This window comes from Hyla sarda, chromosome 13 (genome assembly GCF_029499605.1).
Source record: "Hyla sarda isolate aHylSar1 chromosome 13, aHylSar1.hap1, whole genome shotgun sequence".
Taxonomy (NCBI): domain Eukaryota; kingdom Metazoa; phylum Chordata; class Amphibia; order Anura; family Hylidae; genus Hyla; species Hyla sarda.
Genome location: NC_079201.1, coordinates 46,122,478 through 46,143,676, shown reverse-complemented (window position 1 = coordinate 46,143,676; position 21,199 = coordinate 46,122,478). Strand labels below are relative to the sequence as shown.

The following is a 21,199-nucleotide window of genomic DNA, read 5'->3' as shown; positions in this document are numbered from 1 at the left end:
CCTGCCAGACAGTATAGGACATACTTAGGAAGGATCTGTGCTTGTCTTGTGGCTAAATGGCTATGTTGTGAGAATACCATAAGGCTACTGCTTTCTTTTTGTGAAATGGTTAATTCTTGTTGGAGTTCCCTTCCTCTGACTACAAGTCCCAGGATCCCTTGTTTGTAAGTGTGAGGTCACTTTTCTCCTACCCACTCATCAGCCACCTCAGCCATTGCAGCACCGCTGAGCATCTTTTCCATGCATGCTGTGATTGGAACTACAATCCCCTGCAGCCCTGTGGACAATGATCTCACTCCTACCCAGCGATCACTCCACCCATTTTAACACCTGACTAGTTCATGCAATGTCTAGGGTCACACTCCAACCAGGGAAAAGCCTGAGACAGCACACATTTTGTATGCAGCTAAAAAAGTGACATCAGGGCAAACATCTCATAAGAATTGCGAGACCAGCCATCAAACACAGGTACAGACACTTTATTATGAACTACACTACCTTTACAGCCCCTGTAGCACAGTCAAACAAAATATCCCTTTAAACGCACAGTGTCAGATCCCAAAACTTTTTATATGTTGTTACTGATGAACATTAAAGACATTTTGTAATATGGTTATTTAAAAATGTTTTAATATTTAATTTAAAAAAAATGGCTCCTGGAAATCCCACCACTAAGGGTCCCCATAATTACTGGGACACTAACCAGTCCTGCAGCATCACCTTGTCCATGAGTTACGGACAAGAAATGCCTCATGGACAAGGCTGCATGAGCAGACACACCGATCACCTCCCACCACCACACGCCCCCTTCCCCTGAGAGGATTTCTAACACTGTGAGCTTATGAAGAGGTATTTTTATAATAAACATAGGCGATGGCATAAAAGAGGCATAAAAATTAGATATACATGGTCAGGATTGGGTACTGAGTTAGGTTCCTTTCACACTATGAGCATTCATCTGTTATTAAATATCCGTTTTCTGTGTAAAAACAGATGTATAACAGGGTGCTAACGGCTGAATAATTTCGGTCAAAATAACGGGCATATTCATCCGTTAAGACCCGTTATAACATCCCTCATGTATGGCCGTTTTTACATCTCTGCCTACAGACTCCCACAGCTGGGACTACTACTACTCCCATCAGGGAACAGACTTGTTTCCATGATGGGAGTAGTAGTTCCCCGGCTGTGAGAGTCTGTCGGTGGCTGGGGAGGCTATATTAGTGTTTGTACTACTACCCCCATCATGGAACAGACTCTGTTCCATGATGGGGGTTGTAGTACAGGGCTGAGGCATTGGTCTCACTTCTGAGACCTGATGCGATTAGAAGGTATTAAACAGGGGAGCGGGCGGCATGCTCCACTCCCCTGCGATGTACGATGTATTTACTTTCATTTTTTAATTCCCTGCCGGAAGCCCTGAATGGCCGGTACTGAGGAGCCATTCAGGGCTCCCGGGGGGGGGGGTTTCAAATAGAAGCGCTGCGGTGGGGAAAGATATATAGAATCGCTGGGGGTGGGGGGTATATATATCTGGCCCCCACAGCGCTTCTGTGAATATTAAAAAATAGGGATCTGTCTATTACATTACTTAATTCCTTTAAAACCCGGGGGTGAATGCCATCTGGACCTGGTGATTTGTCTATTTAGATTTTTTGTAGGCGGCACTGTACTTCTTCCTGGGTTAGACAGGTTATTTGTACAGGGGAGTTTAACTTATCTCGCTGCATTTAATTTTCCTCGGGAAATACAGTGGAGAAGAATTTGTTTAATATATTTGCTTGTTCCTGATCCCCATCTATAATTTCTTCCTCATCATTTTTTTAAAGGGCCAACACTTTCATTTTTGAAAATAAAAAGGTGGAAGTATTCCGTACGGCGCCTATCCCCAAAACAAAAGTATGCAAATGTATTTTCTATACAATTGGCGTTTATTAGAATAAAAGGTGCAACACAGCTGTTTCGAAGCCGGGCCGGGTTCTTCCTCAGGTAGCAGGTATTACAGACACAAAAGCGCGCCAACTTAAGTATACACATGGACATTCAATTGCTGCCGGGTCACCGGGTCACAATGACAATGGTAAGAAAATACAGAAAAAAAGGAAAACATTTTTTAAAACAATTTCTACACATACCAAATATAAAATGATATGTAAAACAGTACAAACACCTGGTTATAAGATCCAAGTTCGTTCATTATTATTTAAAATTCCTTTATTATTTGCTCTGTTGCGCTGATGGTTTATGCATGGAGACCCATGCTGGCGTGATCTAAAAGGATTTTTGATATATATACACAGAAGGACATTTCAGGACATTCGTGATACCTTCTTTTGCAGCGCTGGAGACCTCCACAACGAGGCCCACACTGCTTCATGAAAGAGATGCGCTCCACTCTGAATAAGGAGGGTGCTCATTAGGGTTTGCGGTCAATGATGTGGCAGAGGAAATAGGAGGATATATTGTATTTTAGTGCTGAGGGGTTTGGATGTGGATTATGCTGGTGGGAATGTCGGATGTCGAGCTGATCAGGTCTAATGGCCGCATTTTGCAGCGCTGGAGACCATGTACAGAAGGACAACGCATGAACGGGGCCGGCATTTTCGGCATATAGTGCATCGCTGATGGTCCAGTCGCAGGCAGACCGCACTGTACATGAGGTGAGTACAGTGTTGGTACAGTTTCTATAGATATATTGGAGAGTATTTATTTCTTGCAGAGGTGTGCAGCGCAGTTCTTGCATTTTCGGCATATTGTGCATCGATGATGGTCCAGTCACAGGCAGACCACACTTCACAAGGGGGGGGGGGACAGTGTTGGTACCGTTTCTATAGAAATATTGGCAAGTATTTATTTATTGCAGAAGTGTGTAGCGCAGTTCTTGCTGTAATAGAATGCAGAAGTTTGTAGAGATTCCGGCAGTGGTAAAGTGTTGGTCCCATTTGTGTCCAACACTTTGTGTCCCATTTGTGTCCAACACTTTACCACCGCCGGAATGTCCACAAACTTCTACATTCTACTACAGCCAGAATTGCGCTACACACTTCTGCAATAAATAAATACTTCCCAATATTTCTATAGAAACGGTACAAACACTGTTCTCACCCCATGTGAAGTGTGGTCTGCCTGTGACTGGACCATCATCGATGCACAATATGCCGAATATGCAAGAACTGCGCTGCACACCTCTGCAAGAAATAAATACTCTTCAATATCTCTTTGGAAACTGTACCAACACTGTAGTCACCTCATGTAAAGTGCGGTCTGCCTGCGACTGGACCATCAGCGATGCACTATATGCCGAAAATGCCGGCCCCGTTCATGCGCGGTCCCTCTGTACAAGGTCTCCAGCGCTGCAAAATGCGGCCGTTAGAACTGATCAGCTCGACATCAGACATTCCCACCAGCATAATCCACATCCAAACCCCTCAGCACTAAAATAAATTATATCCTCCTATTTCGTCTGCCACATCATTGACCGCAAACCCTAATGAGCACCCTCCTTATTCAGAGCGGAGCGCATCCCTTTCATGAAGCAGCGTGGGCCTCGTTGTGGAGGTCTCCAGTGCTGCAAAAGAAGGTATCACGAATGCCCTGAAATGCCCTTCTGTGTATATATCAAATCAAAACTGTGACCTCAACAGACCTTTTAGATCACGCCAGCATGGGTCTCCATGCATAAACCATCAGCGCAACAGAGCAAATAACAAAGGAATTTTAAATAATAATGTACGAACTTGGATGTTATAACCAGGTGTTTGTACTGTTTTACATATAATTTTATATTTGGTATGTGTAGAAATTGTTTGAAATTTTTTCCCCCTTTTTTTCAGCATTTTTTTACTATTGCCATTGTGACCCAGAAGCAATTGAATGTCCATGTGTATACTTAAGTTGGCGCGCTTTTGCATCTGTAATACCTGCTGCCTGAGGAAGAACCCGGCCCGGGTTCGAAACAACTGTGTTGCACCTTTTATTATAATAAATGCCAATTGAATAGAAAATACCTTTGCATACTTTTGTTTTGGGAATAGGCGCCGTACGGAATACATCTACCTTTTTATTTTTTATTTCAATTTTACCGCACCGTTCCCTGAGGGATACGGTGAAGGATGCCGGGCAGCCACCCATCTGAATCTACAGACTTCCAGCGAGTCTACAGGCAATACATGGTGTTGTGCCCTCAGCACAACCACATACGGTAAGGTGAAATTAACCCTGCACGTGCCACCCTACCATAATAATATTCCACTAGGAGTGCACCTCTTTTCTTTCATTCTATTTCAAACACTTTCATTTTTTACTTTTTTGCTATTTATATAGTTAAAGAACATTTTGAGGTTAGTTTTACTCTCTTTGGCAATGAGTCTTTCTGTCTCTATTTTTGCAGCTTTTAACAGTTTTTTACATATTTTAAATTTTTCTCTATAGCTTTTTAATGCTTCTTCACTGCCGTCCTGTTTTAGTAGTTTAAATGCTTTATTTTTGTCATTTATTGCACCTTAACATTTTTATTCATCCACATTGGTTTTCTTTTATTCCTGAACCTTTTATTCCCATAAGGTATATGCCTCTTACAGTGAGAATTTACAATATTCTTAAAAGTCTCCCATTTAGTGTCAGTATTCATGTTTTTGAGGACATTATCCCATTTTATATTGTTACTGGCTGTCACAGCGAGCGCTCCGGTCCCTGCCTCTGGACCTGAGCGCCCGCTTCCTCTCCTCCTCTCCCCGGGATCCCGGCGTCTCCCGCTCGGACATACCGACCAGGAGCATGGGATCCCTTGTGTCAGGGATGCGGCTGCCGTGGCGGCTGGTCCCCGCTCATGCGCCGCGTCCCTGTCTAACTCACCCTGCACCCCGCTCCATACGCCGACTCTCTCTGCCTTTCGGCGCTCATGGCCCCGCTCTCTAGGGCGCGCGCGCCATCTTCAGTAAATTTAAAGGGCCAACACACCATTGATTGGTGCGCTGGCTAATTGTTCCCTGCTCCTTCCCCATAAAAGTTACCTGCCCCTGCCGGATCTTTGTGCCCTAGTGCCTTTGAGAAAGTGTTCCATATAGTGTGTATTGCCTTGCCTGTTGCCGAACCCGTTGCTACCGCCTACTCGCCTTTGAACCCTTGCTGCCTGCCCTGACCTCTGCTACGTCTGACTACGCTCCTGCCTGCTCCCTGTGTACCACGCCATATCAGCTGCCAGAGAGGTCGAGTTGCTACTGGAGGATACAGCCTGGTGGTTACCGCCGCAGCAAGTCCATCCTGCCTTGCGGCGGGCTCTGCGGAAAACCAGTAACCACTTAGAACCGGTCCTCTGGTACAACCCGCGCCATCGCCTCTCTGGTCAAGAGGATCCACTACCAGTCCTGCCGGTACGTGACAGTAAGATCCGGCCATGGATCCCGCTGATGTTCCTCTGCTAGCCCAGCTAACTGCCATGATGCAGCAGCTCCTGCCGTCTCAGCAACAACCAGCCCCTCCGCTTGCATCTGCTGTATCTCCTCCGCCTGCAGCTACTACTGGTTCCAGAGTCCGCCTATCCCTGCCGGACAAGTATGACGGAGATCCCAAGCAGTGCCGAGGGTTCCTTTCACAGTGCTCTCTCCACCTCGAGCTACTCTCTGACCAGTTTCCTTCCGAGCGAGCCAAGGTAGCCTTTATCCTAAGTCTGCTCTCCGGGAAGGCCCTGGCCTGGGCTACACCACTATGGGACCGCGCTGATTCTGCCACCTCCTCCGTCCAGAGTTTCTGTCAAGAGTTCCGGAATGCTTTCGAGGAACCTGCCCGGATTACCTCCGCAGAGACTGCCTTACTAAATTTGTCCCAGGGAGGCTCTACCGTGGGTGACTACGCCATTCAGTTTCGCACCCTAGCCTCGGAACTGAACTGGAACAATGATGCCCTGTGTGCCACATTTAAGAAGGGACTTAACAGTGAAGTAAAGGACGTCCTGGCTGCACGTGAACTACCTTCCACCCTTAGTGACCTCATCTTGTTGGCCACTAGAATCGACAAGCGTTTCGCCGAGAGACGAGAGGAACTCCTCCTAGAAAAAGGAAACGCTCAACCTAGATGCTACCCTCGTCTGGCTCCCGTTTTTCACCTCAACCTCTTTCTGGGCCTCCCGCTGTGGAAGCCATGCAGGTGGATCGGTCACGCCTGACTCCGCAAGAACAAAGCCGTCGCAGGGACAAGAACCTGTGTCTGTACTGTGCCAGTACTGAGCACTTCCTGCGAGACTGTCCTCTCCGTCCACAGCGTTCGGGAAACGCTCGCACCTAGTAAATGTGGGAGAGGCGTTGCTAGGTGTGGATTCCTCCTCTCCACGTCTCATTATATCCGTGCAGTTGTTCCTCTCTTCCAAGTCCTTCTTCACTGCTGCAGCCTTCTTGGATTCCGGTTCAGCCGGCAACTTCATTCACGCCTCCTTGGTCGACAAGTACCACATTCCGCATTCCCACTGGACTCCGAGCCATACAAAGGTTTTTTGGCTTTGCCAATTATTACAGGCAATTCATCCCTCATTATTCCACTCTGGGGTCCCCAATTGTAGCCTTGACTAAAAAGGGCGCTAACCCTAAATCCTGTCCTTCTCAAGCCAAAGAAGCCTTCCAGTCTCTGAAGATCGCCTTCGTCTCAGCTCCAGTTCTCTCTAGACCTGATTCCACCAAGCCCTTCTCTCTCGAAGTGGATGCCTCCTCGGTGGGAGCCGGAGCTGTGCTCACACAGAAATCTTCCAAGGGCAAGACCTTAACTTGTGGCTTCTTTTCAAAAACATTCTCTCTTGCGGAGAGAAATTATTCCATAGGGGACAGAGAACTGCTGGCTATTAAATTAGCACTGGAGGAATGGAGACATCTTCTTGAGGGAGCCACCCATCCTGTGAATATCTTTACGGACCACAAGAACCTGGCCTATCTCCAGTCTGCTCAGAGACTAAATCCTCGTCAGGCTCGCTGGTCTCTGTTCTTTGCCCGTTTTAATTTTGAGATCCATTTCCGTCTGGCTTCTAAGAACATTAGAGCAGATGCCCTGTCTCGCTCTTCTGATGTGGCGTATGACGAGTTAACACCTCAACACATTATCCCACCTGAACGCCTGATTGCAGTCGCTCCTGCTGATTTGAGCCATCTTCCTCCTGGCAAATCCTACGTACCTCCACGTCACCGGGTGCAAATTCTCAAGTGGGGCCACACTTCTCATTTCGCTGGTCATCCTGGGGTACAAAAATCTCTCCAACTAATCTCCCAAAGGTATTGGTGGCCTTCTCTTGAGAGGGATGTCTCAGACTTCGTCCAAGCCTGTATGATTTGCGCACGAGATAAGTCGCCTCGAATGAAACCTGCAGGCCTCCTCTTACCTCTTCCTGTTCCAGAGATTCCCTGGTCTCATATCGCTATGGACTTTGTTACTGATCTTCCCACCTCCCATGGCAACTCCGTTATTTGGGTGGTGGTAGACGCTCTCCAAGATGGCTCACTTTGTGCCCCTGCCCGGTCTTCCCTCTGCACCCGTGTTGGCCAAACAGTTCTTTCAGCACATCTTCCGCCTCCATGGTCTCCCTAAACATATTGTCTCCGATCGTGGCGTGCAGTTTGTCTCCAAGTTCTGGAGAGCCCTTTGTGGTATGCTCGGGATCAAGCTGGACTTTTCCTCTTCTTACCACCCACAGTCTAACGGTCAAGTGGAACGGGTGAACCAAATCTTGGGGAACTATCTCCGTCACTTTGTGTCCTCTCGCCATGACAATTGGGCGGATCTACTTCCTTGGGCGTAGTTCTCCTACAACTACAAACAATCTTCTGCTTCCAACAAGTCTCCTTTCTTTGTAGTTTTTGGCCGTCATCCTCTTCCTCCTCTGCCACGATATCCCACCCCTTCTTCCGTGCCTGCCGTTAACACTCTGGTACAGGATTTTTCCTCCATCTGGCGTGAGACCCACGCTGCCCTCCTCAAGTCTTCTTCACGTATGAAACGTCAAGCAGACAAGAAACGCAGAGCTCCTCCGGATTTCCACCCTGGCGACAAAGTATGGCTGTCCTCTAAGTACATTTGTTTTAGGGTCCCGAGTTACAAATTGGGTCCTCGTTACTTGGGTCCCTATAAGATCAAGAGTCGCATCAATCAAGTCTCTTACCAACTTCATCTTCCTCCCTCCCTCCGAATCCATAACTCCTTCCATGTCTCCCTTCTTAAGCCTGCCGTCTTTAACCGCTTTTCTCCCAAACTTTTTTCTCCCACCCCGGTAGCCGGTACCTCTGATATTTTCTCGGTCGAGGAGATCTTGGCGACCAAGATTTCTCAGGGAAAGAGATTTTTTTTTGGTTGATTGGGAGGGTTGCGGTCCTGAGGAGAGGTCTTGGAAGCCTGAGGAGAATATTTTGGATCACAGCCTTATCCTTAGTTTTTTGGGCGCCAAGAAGAGGTGGAGACCTAAGGGGGGGGGGGTACTGTCACAGCGAGCGCTCCGGTCCCCGCCTCTGGACCGGAGCGCCCGCTTCCTCTCCTCCTCTCCCCGGGATCCCGGCGTCTCCCGCTCGGACATACCAACCGGGAGCACGGGATCCCTTGTGTCAGGGACGCGGCTGCCGTGGCGGCTGGTCCCCGCTCACGCGCTGCGTCCCTGTCTTACTCACCCTGCACCCCGCTCCATACGCCGACTCTCTCTGCCTCTCGGCACGCGCGGCCCCGCTGGCTAATTGTTCCCTGCTCCTTCCCCATAAAAGTACCTGCCCCTGCCGGATCTTTGTGCCCTAGTGCCTTTGAGAAAGCGTTCCATAGAGTGTGTATTGCCTTGCCTGTTGCCGAACCCGTTGCTACCGCCTACTCGCCTTTATCTTGCTGCAGTACTGCTAGCTCTGAAATGGCATCTCCCTCATCCGCCAACCCGGCAAACTTGTTGGGGTGTGTCAGCTAAGGACTAGCCTCCCTGACACTCTTCCCTCTACCCCGTTTTCTAACTGTAACCCAGCTAGCTGCCGGACTGTCCTGCACCTCCGTCCCACTATCCTCCCACACCTCTACCCCAGAGAGTACTTGCTCAGTGAGCAGGAGACTCTTCTCCAAGTTATCAATGCATCCCAGTGTTGCCAGTTGCTCTTTTAGATCCAGGAACTGGGCTTCCAAATGAACAACTTGCACACATCTCACGCAGCAGTATGCACCCTCAAACTGCTGTTCAAGGATTGCATACATCGCACAAGATGTACACCGGACTGCATTGGAGGCCATCGAGTTATGGGGATTTCACAGATTAACAGCCAAAAACAGACAGTAAATATTACAATTAAATTCTTAGTAGACCTTGTGAGTTTAAAGTCCCTAAAGTGTAAGGAAAGTAACACTCACAGCGATCTCAAACTCCTGCTTTCAAACTCCTGTTTTTCAACTCTCTTTCAGCTGCCTCTCCCCAAAGCAACACTCATACAGAGCACGCTAAGAACTGGGTCCCAAACTAAGATTTGAGCACCAATCTACCCCTCCCTCTAGAGGCAGAGTAGAGAAAAAAAGTGAAAAGGCTGTTTAAAATTCTGTCAGTGATCCCTGTGAAAATGTAAGTACTCACACAAGTCACTCCAACTTCACAGATTCACTCCACACAGCAGATATCTCCTGTTTTTCCACTCTCTCTCTATCAGCTGCCTCTCTTCCAAAGCAACACTCAGATAGAGCCTTATTAACTATTGAAAGACTATCCCTCTACTAACTATAATCATGGGAATGGAACAATTAACCTACTAATATGATTCATGCCATACATGTGGATGTGAAAGTCACTAACTAACTGGTGCTTCTTGGTTACAAAAATGCAAGTGATTTTTCAATATGATTAAGTGTGTATATGATATGTAAAGAGAAACAAGAAAACAGCAGAAGGCGCTATATAATGCAGTAGAGAGTTTTTGTATGTATAAATAGAGGTGAACACACAAGCAGTTGATCTGTAGTGCAGGGTGCTCACCTTTAGGTATTGTGTGGCAGGCACAACACCGTAAAACACCTTAGATAAGTGGAACAAGGAGCTGCAGGCTGCAGGAAGGATTCTTATTAGAGAGTTCTGGCAGAAACACTCCTTGAAAAAACGGCTTGTGGCTGCACTCACTTAACCCCTTAAGGACCAGGCCCATTTTGGCCTTAAGGACTAGACCATTTTTATTTTTGCATTTTCATTTTTTCCTCCTCGCCTTCTAAAAATCATAACTCTCTTATATTTCCATCCACAGACCCATATGAGGGCTTGTTTTTTGCGTCACCAATTGTACTTTGTATTTACATCACTTATTTTATCATAAAATGTACGGCGCAATCAAAAAAATATTATTTGGGAAAATTTAAAAAAAAAATAAAAAAAAATTGAAATCTCAAACCATTTTAACAAAATTAGTATGTTTGAAATTGCCCTATTTTGACCATCTATAACTTTCTAATTTTTCCGTATACGGGGCAATATGAGGGCTCCTATTTTGCGTCATGATCTGTAGTTTTCATCAGTACAACTTTTGCTTAAGTTTTACTTTTTATTAATTTTTTATTAATTGTTTTTGGAATAAAATGTGACAAAAAAGCAGCAATTTGGGACTTTTAAATTTTTTTTTACGTTTACGCCGTTACCCGTATGGGATGATTAACAATATATTTTAATAGTTCAGACTTTTACGCACGCAGCGATACCAAATATGTGTATTAAATATTTTTTTTAATGCTTTTTTTGGGGGTAAAATTTGAAAAACGGACATTTTACTTTTTTATTGGGAGGGGATTTTTCACATAGATCTGTGTAATCGGTCCTCCATTACTAGAGCCTAGTGCAACCAGGCTCTAACAAATAAAGAGCCACGGATGGCACAGAAGGAGAGGCAAGTCTTCTGGCTACCTTAACTGTGGATTGCAACCCCCCCCCCCCCCCCTTTGCTTACCTCCAGAGTGCTTTTTCGGTTCCTTCGGTCGTGTCCCCTGATGTGATCAACTTCCTGAGCTGCAGCATGACATATTGGGCCCAGGAAGCACCCAGGCCCGGTGTCTCATACTACAGCTCAGTGAATAGCTGCCTAACGTATAACACCTGCAGAGTAGGGTCATGCGTAACGATCTGCAGTGTGTTTTACTCGCACGTCCATGTGGCTCCCTGTAGCGGTGGATTGCTGCTGCGAGCAGGACGAGGGGGAAAACAGCTGGAGGTACACTATAGGGTAGGGTCATTGGTGCATCCACATCGTAAAACACGTTGCGGATCCGTTAAATGTGACCCTACCCTTAATGGTACAAACTCAGATTGAGTGACTGTTACTAGTTGGGTACCACAGATGTCAGTGCTGGCCCTACTCTTTTTAATATATTTAATAATGACCTTGTAGAGGGATTATATAGTAAAGTTTCAATCTATGCACTGGTTAACACAATAGAGGACAGTGCATTGTTACAAATGGATCTGAAAAGGTTGGAGGTTTGGGCTGGGAAGTGGCAGATGAGGTCTAACACTGATAAATGTAAGGTTATGCACATGGGGAGAAAAATCCAGCCTGGGAATATGTATTAAATGGGAAAATACTGTGGACAACTTACATGGAAAAGGACTTAGGAGTTTTAGTTGACAGTAAATTTACCTGTAGTGACCAGTGTCAGGCAGCTGCTGCCAAGGCAAATCATGGGATGCAGCAAAAGGGGCATAGATGGCCACAACAAGGAAATAATTCTACCGCTGAACAAATCACTAATCAGACCACACATGGAATACCGTGAACAGTACTGGGCCCCAGTGTACACGAAAGATATCGTGGAGCTGGAGAGGGTTCAAAGACGGACAACCAGAGTAATACAGGGAATGGGAGGACTACAGTACCCAGAAAGATTATCAGAATTAGAGTTATTTAGTTTAGAAAAAAAGACGGCTTAGGGGCAACCTGATAAATATGTATAACTATATCAGTGGGCAGTAAAGAGATCTCTCCCATGATTTATTTATTCCAAGGACTGTATCTATTAAAAGGGGGCATCCTCTATGCCTAGAGAAAAAAAAAATTGCACACCAGCACAGAAGGGTGAAACTATGGAACTCAAAAAAGTTCAAAAGGGGCCTGGATGCATTTCTAAAGAGTAATAATATTATAGTCACTAGATTCTGGAGGTGGGATGATGGTTCAAAAATATACTCCTATTGCCAGATTTCTCATAGTCAGGAAATAATTTTTACCCCTTAAATTAGGAAAATTTACTTCCACCTAATGATTATTTATTTATTTATTTTTTTTACTTTCCCTGGATTAACATTACATGGTAATAGGCTGAACACTATGAAGTAATAGGCTGAACTGGATAGACATACATTTTTTTTCAGCCTTACAAACTATGTAACTAAGTTAGTTTTTAAGTATGCTCAGTCACTACAATCTGTGAGTGCATCAGCCTATACATCAGATATTTTCAGCCAACACATTGACTGTGTACCAAGAATGTAATATTAAGCAAACCTTGCAGAGTGGATCTATATGGAACCCCCTATACAACCATGATAATGTGTAATATGTAATAACAGTCACTTACAGCTCAGTGTCTTCCATGGACATGGGTCTCTCCAGTGCCTGTTTTCTCCTCTGAATGCCATCTAGGATTTTCTTGCGTTGTCCAAGTGGGATTCGTATACTTTTCAAGTCATGGTCTGAGCAGAGTGTGAGAGCTGCCAGGTCAATCTTCTCATCCTGAAGCAGGGAGACCAGTTCGGACATCTGTAGGGAGGCTAAAAAAGTCTCCAGTGGAGTGGTGTCAGGCTCCTCATCATCATCTAATCCTAATTCTCCATCTTCCCATGGTAGCTCCTGCTCATTTCTTGCCTCCAAACTGCTAGCACTGCCAATGCTATCATCTAGACTTGAAGAGCGTTTTAGTCGGCTGCGTAGCTTAACCTCCCCACCTCCTATATTGAGTGCATTTTCTTCTTGTCTTCCAACGCCAAACAACCCACTGCTAAGATAGTTCCTCCTGAATACCATGGTACCAAGGCCTGGTCTAGTAAACAAAGAGTCATGCCCAGAATCTGTGCTAACCTCAGAGTGGGCTGACTCTAAATGAAGTCCAGGGTCACTTACAGCTCTAGACATTGAATCTTCTTCATGTGAAAACATATCACGAAGGTGTTGGCGACCTCTGTCCCTGGGGCTTGCATAAGTTCCCTGCTTCACAAACATTACGTCACTACCTAGTTGAAGTCCAGAGAGCGAGCGCACACTTTTTCTACCATCTTCATATATCTTAAAAGTCCCATCATTCTGCTTCCTTCTTTCCAGCTTCTTTTGCATCTTAGTTTTGCCCTTTGTGGCGCCTGCAGCATGTGAATATGGCATGGTAGCAAGCAGTGTGGCACTCGGGAAGCGTTGGCTTACTGAGCTGAGGAAAGTAGAAAAGAAAGAAAACAATTTAACATAAAGATTAAGTGACTTCTGATCAAATGACTATGATTTTTGTCTTTCACCTTGATCCCACCAGAAAAATTATTAAGACCCACCCTTTCTTGATATTATTCATATTGAATATTGATGAGGCAGAGAAGCTTGGCTCCCCGCCTCCAATGTGTGCTAGAGTGCAAGAGGAATAAAAGAATAAATAGTCACAACTTTGCACACAAGCCACAAAATGACTGAGTGACCCCTCATTAAACAACTATTCACCCACACTATAACCCAGTTTATCACATCATCACATCATAAAATGTCTGATCGCCGGGGTCCTGCCGCTTGGAACCCCCACAATCTCTCCTGCAGCACCCCGTCATCTGCTGCACGGAGGTAGCTTTGCTCCATGCTTGATGACTGGCGATGCAGGGGCCAGAAGTTTGTGACATCACGCCCCGCCCATTCAATGCAAGTCTATGGGAGAGGGCGGGCGTCGTGAGGGGGTGGGGCTGTGACATCACGATCCTCTGGCCCCTCCATCGCCAGTCATCAGGCAAGGAGTGAAGAGAAGCTCTGTGCACCAGATGACAGGAAGTGCTGCAAGAGAGATCGCGGGGGTTTCCAGTGGGAGAAACTGCTTGCGATACTCCCACTACAAAATAATGGTGCCCAAAGGACCCCATTATAGTAAATTGGGACCAGTAAAAGTAGCCTTAGTGTGGGTGAATCAGCTGTCAGATTCCTTTTAAAGAACACCTGTGGCCTGTCATAGCCTCTCTTAGTAAACACCTATGAAATAACAATTCAAGAATATATTATACAGGTTTGTGTTGTGCCATTCATATATTATTCTTACTTAAAAGTGGTGGATTGTTCCTTACACTGTCTGATATATATTTTTAGTAAGAATAATAGATATACTGCACAAAAAAGAGTTATAAGTAAAGAAGCTCCAAGTCTGGTATGAGTGGCCACCTCCTATTTAAATACATATGACACATAGGACTCATTAGAAATAAGCACATAGACTTGCATTAAGGGGGCAGGTCGTGACGTTACGAGGGGCGGAGCCGTGATGTCACGATGCTCCGGCCCCTGTATTGCCCGTCATTACGCACAGAGAGAGTTTGCTCTGTGCAGTAATGACAGTGGGGTGCTGCAGCCAAGATCTCGGGGGTCCCCAGCGACGTGACCCCCGCGATCAGATATCTTATCCCCTATCCTTTGGATAGGGGATAAGATGTCTATGGGCGGAGTACCCCTTTAACCCCTTGGGGACGGAGCCCATTATAACCCTAAGGACGGGAGCATTTTTTGCAATTCTGACCACTGTCACTTTAAACATTAATAACTCTGGGATGCTTTTACTTTTCATTCTGATTCAGATACTGTTTTTTTGTGACATATTCTACTTTATGTTAGTGGTACATTTTTGTCAATACTTGCATCATTTCTTGGTGAAAAATTCCAAAATTTTATGAAAAAATTTAACATTTTGCATTTTTCTAACTTTGAAGCTCTCTGCTTGTAAGGAAAATGGATATTCCAAATAAGTTATACATTGATTCACATATACAATATGTCTTCTTTATGTTTGCATCATAAAGTTGACATGTTATTACTTTTGGAAGATATCAGAGGGCTTCAAAGTTCAGCAGCAATTTTCAAATTTTTCACAAAATTTTCAAAATTTGAATTTTTCAGGGACCAGTTCAGTTTTGAAGTGGATTTGAAGGGCCTTCATATTAGAAATACCCCATAAATGACACCATTATAAAAAGTGCACCCCTCAAAGTATTCAAAATGACATTCAGAAAGTTTGTTAACCCTTTAGATGTTTCACAGGAATAGCAGCAAAGTGAAAGAGAAAATTCAAAATCTTCATTTTTTACACTTGTAGACCTAGTTTTTTTTTGCATTTTTACAAGGGATAATAGGAGAAAAAGCCCCCCAAAATTTGTAACCCAATTTCTCTCGAGTAAGGAAATAACTCATATGTGTATGTGAAGTGCTTGGCGAGAGCAGTAGAGGGCTCAGAAGGGAAGGAGCAACAATGGGATTTTGGAGAGTGAGTTTTTCTGAAATGGTTTTTGAGGGGCATGCCACATTTAGGAAGCCACTATGCTGCCAGAACAGCAAAAACCCACCCACATGGCATACTATTTTGGAAACTACACCCCTCAAGGCACGTAACAAAGGGTCCAGTGAGCCTTAACACGTCACAGGTGTTTGATGACTTTTCATTAAATTCGGATGTGTAAATGAAAAAAAAAATTCACTAAAGTGCATTTTTCCCCAAATTTACAATTTTTACAAAGGGTAATGGGAGAAAATGCCCCCCAAAATTTGTAACCCCATCTCTTTTGAGTATGGAAATACCCCATGTTAGGACGTCAAGTGCTCTGCTGCCGCACAACAATGCTCAGAAGAGGAGGAGTGTCATTGGGCTTTTGGAGACAGAATTTGTTTGGAATGGAAGTCAGGGGCCATGTGCATTTACAAAGCCCCCATAGTGCCAGAACAGTGGACCCCCCCCCCCCCCCCCCACACACACACACACACATGTGACCCCATTTTGGAAACTACACACCTCACAGAATTTAATAAGGGGTGCAGTGAGCATTTACACCCCACTGGTGTTTGACAGATCTCTGGAACAGTGGGCTGTGCAAATGAAAAATTACATTTTTCATTTTCATAGGCCACTGTTCCAAAAGTCTGTCAGACATGTGGGGCGTAAATGCTCACTGTACCCCTTATGACATTCCGTGAGGGATTTAGTTTCCAAAATGGGGTCACATGTATGTGTGTGTGTGTGGGGGGGGGGGGTCCATTGTTCTGGCACTATGGTTCACTTTGTAATCACACGTGGCCTTCAATTCTGGACAAATTTTCTCTCCAAAAGCACAATGGAGCTCCTTCTCTTCTGAGCATTGAAGTGCACCCGCAGAGCACTTTACATCCACATATGGGGTATGTTATTACTCAGAAGAAATGGGGTTACAAATTTTGGGGGGCTTTTTTCCAATTTTCCTTTGTGAAAACGAAAAATTTAAGATAACACCAGCATTTTAATGAAAAAAAAATGTTTTTCTTCATTTCCCCATCCAACTTTAATGGAAATTCGTCAAACACCTGTGGGGTGTTAAGGCCCACTATACCCCTTGTTAAGTTCTGTGAGGGGTGTAGTTTCCAAAATGGGGTCACATGTGGGTATTTATTTTTTTGCCTTTATGTCAGAACCACTGTAAAATCAGCCACCCCTGTGCAAATTACCAATTTAGGCCTCAACTGTACATAGTGCGCTCTCACTCCTGAGCCTTGTTGTGCGCCCGCAGAGCATTTCACGCCCACATATGGGGTATTTCCGTACTCAGCAGAAATTGCGTTACAAATTTTGGGAGTCTTTTTTTCCCTTTTACCTCTTGTGAAAATAAAAAGTATGGGGCAACACCAGCATGTTAATGTAACATTTTGAATTTTTTTACACTAACAGGCTGGTGTAAACCCCAACTTTTTCTTTTCATAAGGGTAAAAGGAGAAAAAGCCCCCCATAATTTGTAGTGCAATTTCTCCCGAGTACGGAAATACCCCATATGTGGCCCTAAACTGTTTCCTTGAAATACGACAGGGCTCCGAAGTGAGAGAGCGCCATGCGTATTTGAGGACTAAATTAGGGATTGCATAGGGGTGGACATAGGGGTATTCTATGCCAGTGATTTCCAAACAGGGTGCCTCCAGCTGTTGCTAAACTCCCAGCATGCCTGCACAGTCAGTGGCTGTCTGGAAATGCTGGGAGTTGTTGTTTTGCAACAGCTGGAGGCTCCATTTTGGAAACCCTGCCGTACGATACATTTTCATTTTTACTGGGGGGGGGGGGGGGGGACAGTGTAAGGGGGTGTATATGGAGTGTTTTACCCTTTATTATGTGTTAGTGTAGTGTAGTGTTTTCAGGGTACATTCGCACTGGCAGCTGTTTACGGTGAGTTTTCCGCTAGGAGTGTGCGCTGGGGTGGGAAATTTGCCGCAGCTCAAACTTGAAGCAGGAAACCCTCTGTAAACCCGCCCGTGTGAATGTACCCTGTACATTCCCATAGGGGGGCAAACCTCCAGCTGTTTCAAAACTACAACTCCCAGCATGCACTGACCGACCGTGCTTGCTGGGAGTTGTACTTTTGCAACAGCTGGAGGCACACTGGTTGGAAAACCTTCAGTTAGGTTCTGTTAGGCTGGGTTCACATCCCTTTTTTGCCATACCATTTTCAATCCGTATGGCAAAAAAATGGATGGAACAGTATGGGAAAAAGTAAACCGTATGCATTTTTAAACTGTATACTGTTTTTAAAAGTGCATATACAGTTCCGTCCGTTTTTATAAAAAAAAAAAAAAACATAAGTTTTTGATAATATTGCCCATCTTTAATCGGAGGAGTGTTGGGTGGGGACTTTAGGATGCAAATGCGCATGTGCAAAGTAAAAACCGTATACGGTTTCCCATATGGAACTGTATACATGTGCGTTTCCCATTGACGTCCATGTTAAAAAAAAATATATGTGGTTGCAGTACGGTTTTTAAACCGGAGTCAAAACCGTGGTTGACCACGTTTTTGTCTCCGCTTTAAAAACCGTACTGCAACCGCATACGTTTTTTTTTAACATCGACGTCAATGGGAAACGCACATGTATACAGTTCCATATGGGAAACCGTATACAGTTTTTACTTTGCACATGCGCATTTGCATCCTAAAGTCCCCACCCAACACCCCTCCAATTAAAAATGTACAAAATTATCAAAAACGTATAATTTTTAAAAAATAAAAACGGACGGAACTGTATGCACTTTTCAAAACAGTATACAGTTTAAAAACGCATACAGTTTACTTTTTCCCATACTGTTCCATCCGTTTTTTTGCCATACGGTTTTCTTTAGAAAAACAGATTGAAAACAGTATGACAAAAACGTGATGTGAACCCAGCCTTACCTAACTCAATATTTTCCAACCAGTGTGCCTCCAGCTGTTGCAAAACTACAACTCCCAGCATGTACTGATCGCCGAAGGGCATGCTGGGAGATGTAGTTATGCAACAGCTGGAGGTACGCAACTACAACTCCCAGCATGCTTAGACAGCTGTTTGGGCATGCTGGGATTTGCAGTTTTGCAACATCTGGAGGGCTACAGTTTAGAGACCACTGCACAGTGATCTCCAAACTGTGGCCCTCCAGATGCTGCAAAACTACAAATCCCAGCATGTCCAGACAGTAAACTGCTGTGTGGGCATGCTGGGAGTTGTAGTTTTGCAAGATCTAGAGGGCCATAGTTTAGAGACCACTGCACAGTGATCTCCAAACTGTAGCCCTCCAGCTGTTGCAAAGCTACAAATCCCAGCATGCCCACACAGCAAATAGCTGTCTGGGCATGCTGGGAGTTGTAGTTTTATAACCAAAAACAAAGAGACCCACAATACTAATATTATTTCAAAAAGTATAACAATCTTTATTAGACAATAAAAAGCAAACAATTTAAAAATAGTAAAAGGCAGAGGATGACCTTACGCAGGAGACAACAAGTGCCAGTGGACCTGGTATGGGCGATGTAGGTATTCAGTCAAGAACATACATAATGTAAGACTGGCACGGCTGCACACTTATGATATCGTAACAATAGATATAATATCTAACATACATTGATGTAACATAGGGAGCAGCAATGCAATATAACAAACATAAATAGGGACCCAAGATGGGTGATACCTAAAAAGACTACCTGTCATATACCCAAAGGCCAGGAACACCAAGCACCAACACCCCAACGCACGTTTCGCGTATGGGCTTCGTCAGGGGGCGTGTCCTGATTCCCAAAAGAGGCAAGTATATAAGGGCTAACATGCCCAATCAACATCCGCAGATCATGGTGATGGACAGTCGTCAAGGCCAATAAGATCCAGCCGATCGATAAAGGTCAGACCGGGTAGGGTAAGTAAAAACCGCCCAATTATCTGTAGGCCGGAAAAAGGGGGCATCCCTCCTCATGAGCCGGAAGTCCGGCGCTAAAGAATGACGGCACCTATATTTCCGGCATCCCGAGGTGACGCACGGCGCGTCATCCATATTAAGCGGGCAACACAAATAGGGCATGGCTCCACAAAAATGGTCGTGCAATTAGTCGTGCGCATGCGCCCAGAAGGGCGCACGCGCTCAACGTAGGGGAGCCCATGCCATCGCGCACGCGTTGGATATCGGCGCACGCGCGATAGGGATGGGCTCCACAAAGATGGCGCCGGAGCGGTGAGCGGAGACAATAATGCCATGAATGGCGACACTGGGAGGAGACGCTCGGAAGACCAGATAGCTATAAAGAATAGCAGCATACGTCATAATGTAAAGGGGAAGGTTAGAAAGGTATAACATATAAATAAATAAAAACAAATGAATTAGAAATAGGGGAGATGAAGAAGAACCACCGCACGTGAAAAAAGTGTGTGAAAATAGGAAAATAAGCAAAATACGATAAAGACACCTACCACCTAAGAATGAAAAAAATGAATACCTATAATGAACATAAAGATAAAAGGAAATAAATAAATAAACAAAAACAAGGTTATTGATATTATCCATTTTTAATGAATTGTTAATATTCACACCCATTTTTATATGACTAACCTTGTTTTTGTTTATTAATTTATTTCCTTTTATCTTTATGTTCATTATAGGTGTTAATTTTTTTCATTCTTAGGTGGTAGGTGTCTTTATCGTATTTTGCTTATTTTCCTATTTTCACACACTTTTTTCACGTGCGGTGGTTCTTCTTCATCTCCCCTATTTCTTATTCATTTGTTTTTATTTATTTATATGTTATACCTTTCTAACCTTCCCCTTTACATTATGACGTATGCTGCTATTCTTTATAGCTATCTGGTCTTCCGAGCGTCTCCTCCCAGTGTCGCCATTCATGGCATTATTGTCTCCGCTCACCGCTCCGGCGCCATCTTTGTGGAGCCCATCCCTATCGCGCGTGCGCCGATATCCGACGCGTGCACGATGGCATGGGCTCCCCTACGTTGTGCGCGTGCTCCCTTCTGGGCGCATGCGCGCGACTAATTGCACGGCCATTTTTGTGGAGCCATGCCCACACTGGCGGGCGCCATATTTGTGTTGCCCGCTTAATATGGATGACGCTCCGTGCGTCTCCTCGGGATGCCGGAAATATAGGTGCCGCCAGTCTTTAGCGCCGGACTTCCGGCTCATGAGGAGGGATGCCCCCTTTTTCCGGCCTACAGGTAATTGGGCGGTTTTTACTTACCCTACCCGGTCTGACCTTTATCGATCGGCTGGATCTTATTGGCCTTGACGACTGTCCATCACCATGATCTGCGGATGTTGATTGGGCATGTTAGCCCTTATATACTTGCCTCTTTTGGGAATCAGGACACGCCCCCTGACGAAGCCCATACGCGAAACGTGCGTTGGGGTGTTGGTGCTTGGTGTTCCTGGCCTTTGGGTATATGACAGGTAGTCTTTTTAGGTATCACCCATCTTGGGTCCCTATTTATGTTTGTTATATTGCATTGCTGCTCCCTATGTTACATCAATGTATGTTAGATATTATATCTATTGTTACGATATCATAAGTGTGCAGCCGTGCCAGTCTTACATTATGTATGTTCTTGACTGAATACCTACATCGCCCATACCAGGTCCACTGGCACTTGTTGTCTCCTGCGTAAGGACATCCTCTGCCTTTTACTATTTTTAAATTGTTTGTTTTTATTGTCTAATAAAGATTGTTATACTTTTTGAAATAATATTAGTATTGT

The 21,199-nt window shown here is 44.9% G+C and overlaps 1 protein-coding gene across 2 annotated transcripts in view; it reads right to left on the bottom strand.

Moving 5' to 3' along the window:
• USH1G (USH1 protein network component sans) overlaps window positions 1–21,199 on the bottom strand; it is a 101,150-nt gene that overhangs the window by 9,093 nt on the left and 70,858 nt on the right. The window contains exon 3 of one of the 2 annotated variants that reach the window (XM_056550054.1): window positions 12,541–13,380. In XM_056550054.1, the coding sequence (XP_056406029.1) occupies window positions 12,541–13,380 (840 nt within the window). Of the gene's footprint in view, window positions 1–12,536; window positions 13,381–21,199 lie in introns of those variants that run through there. The other variant, XM_056550055.1, reaches the window with a different exon arrangement.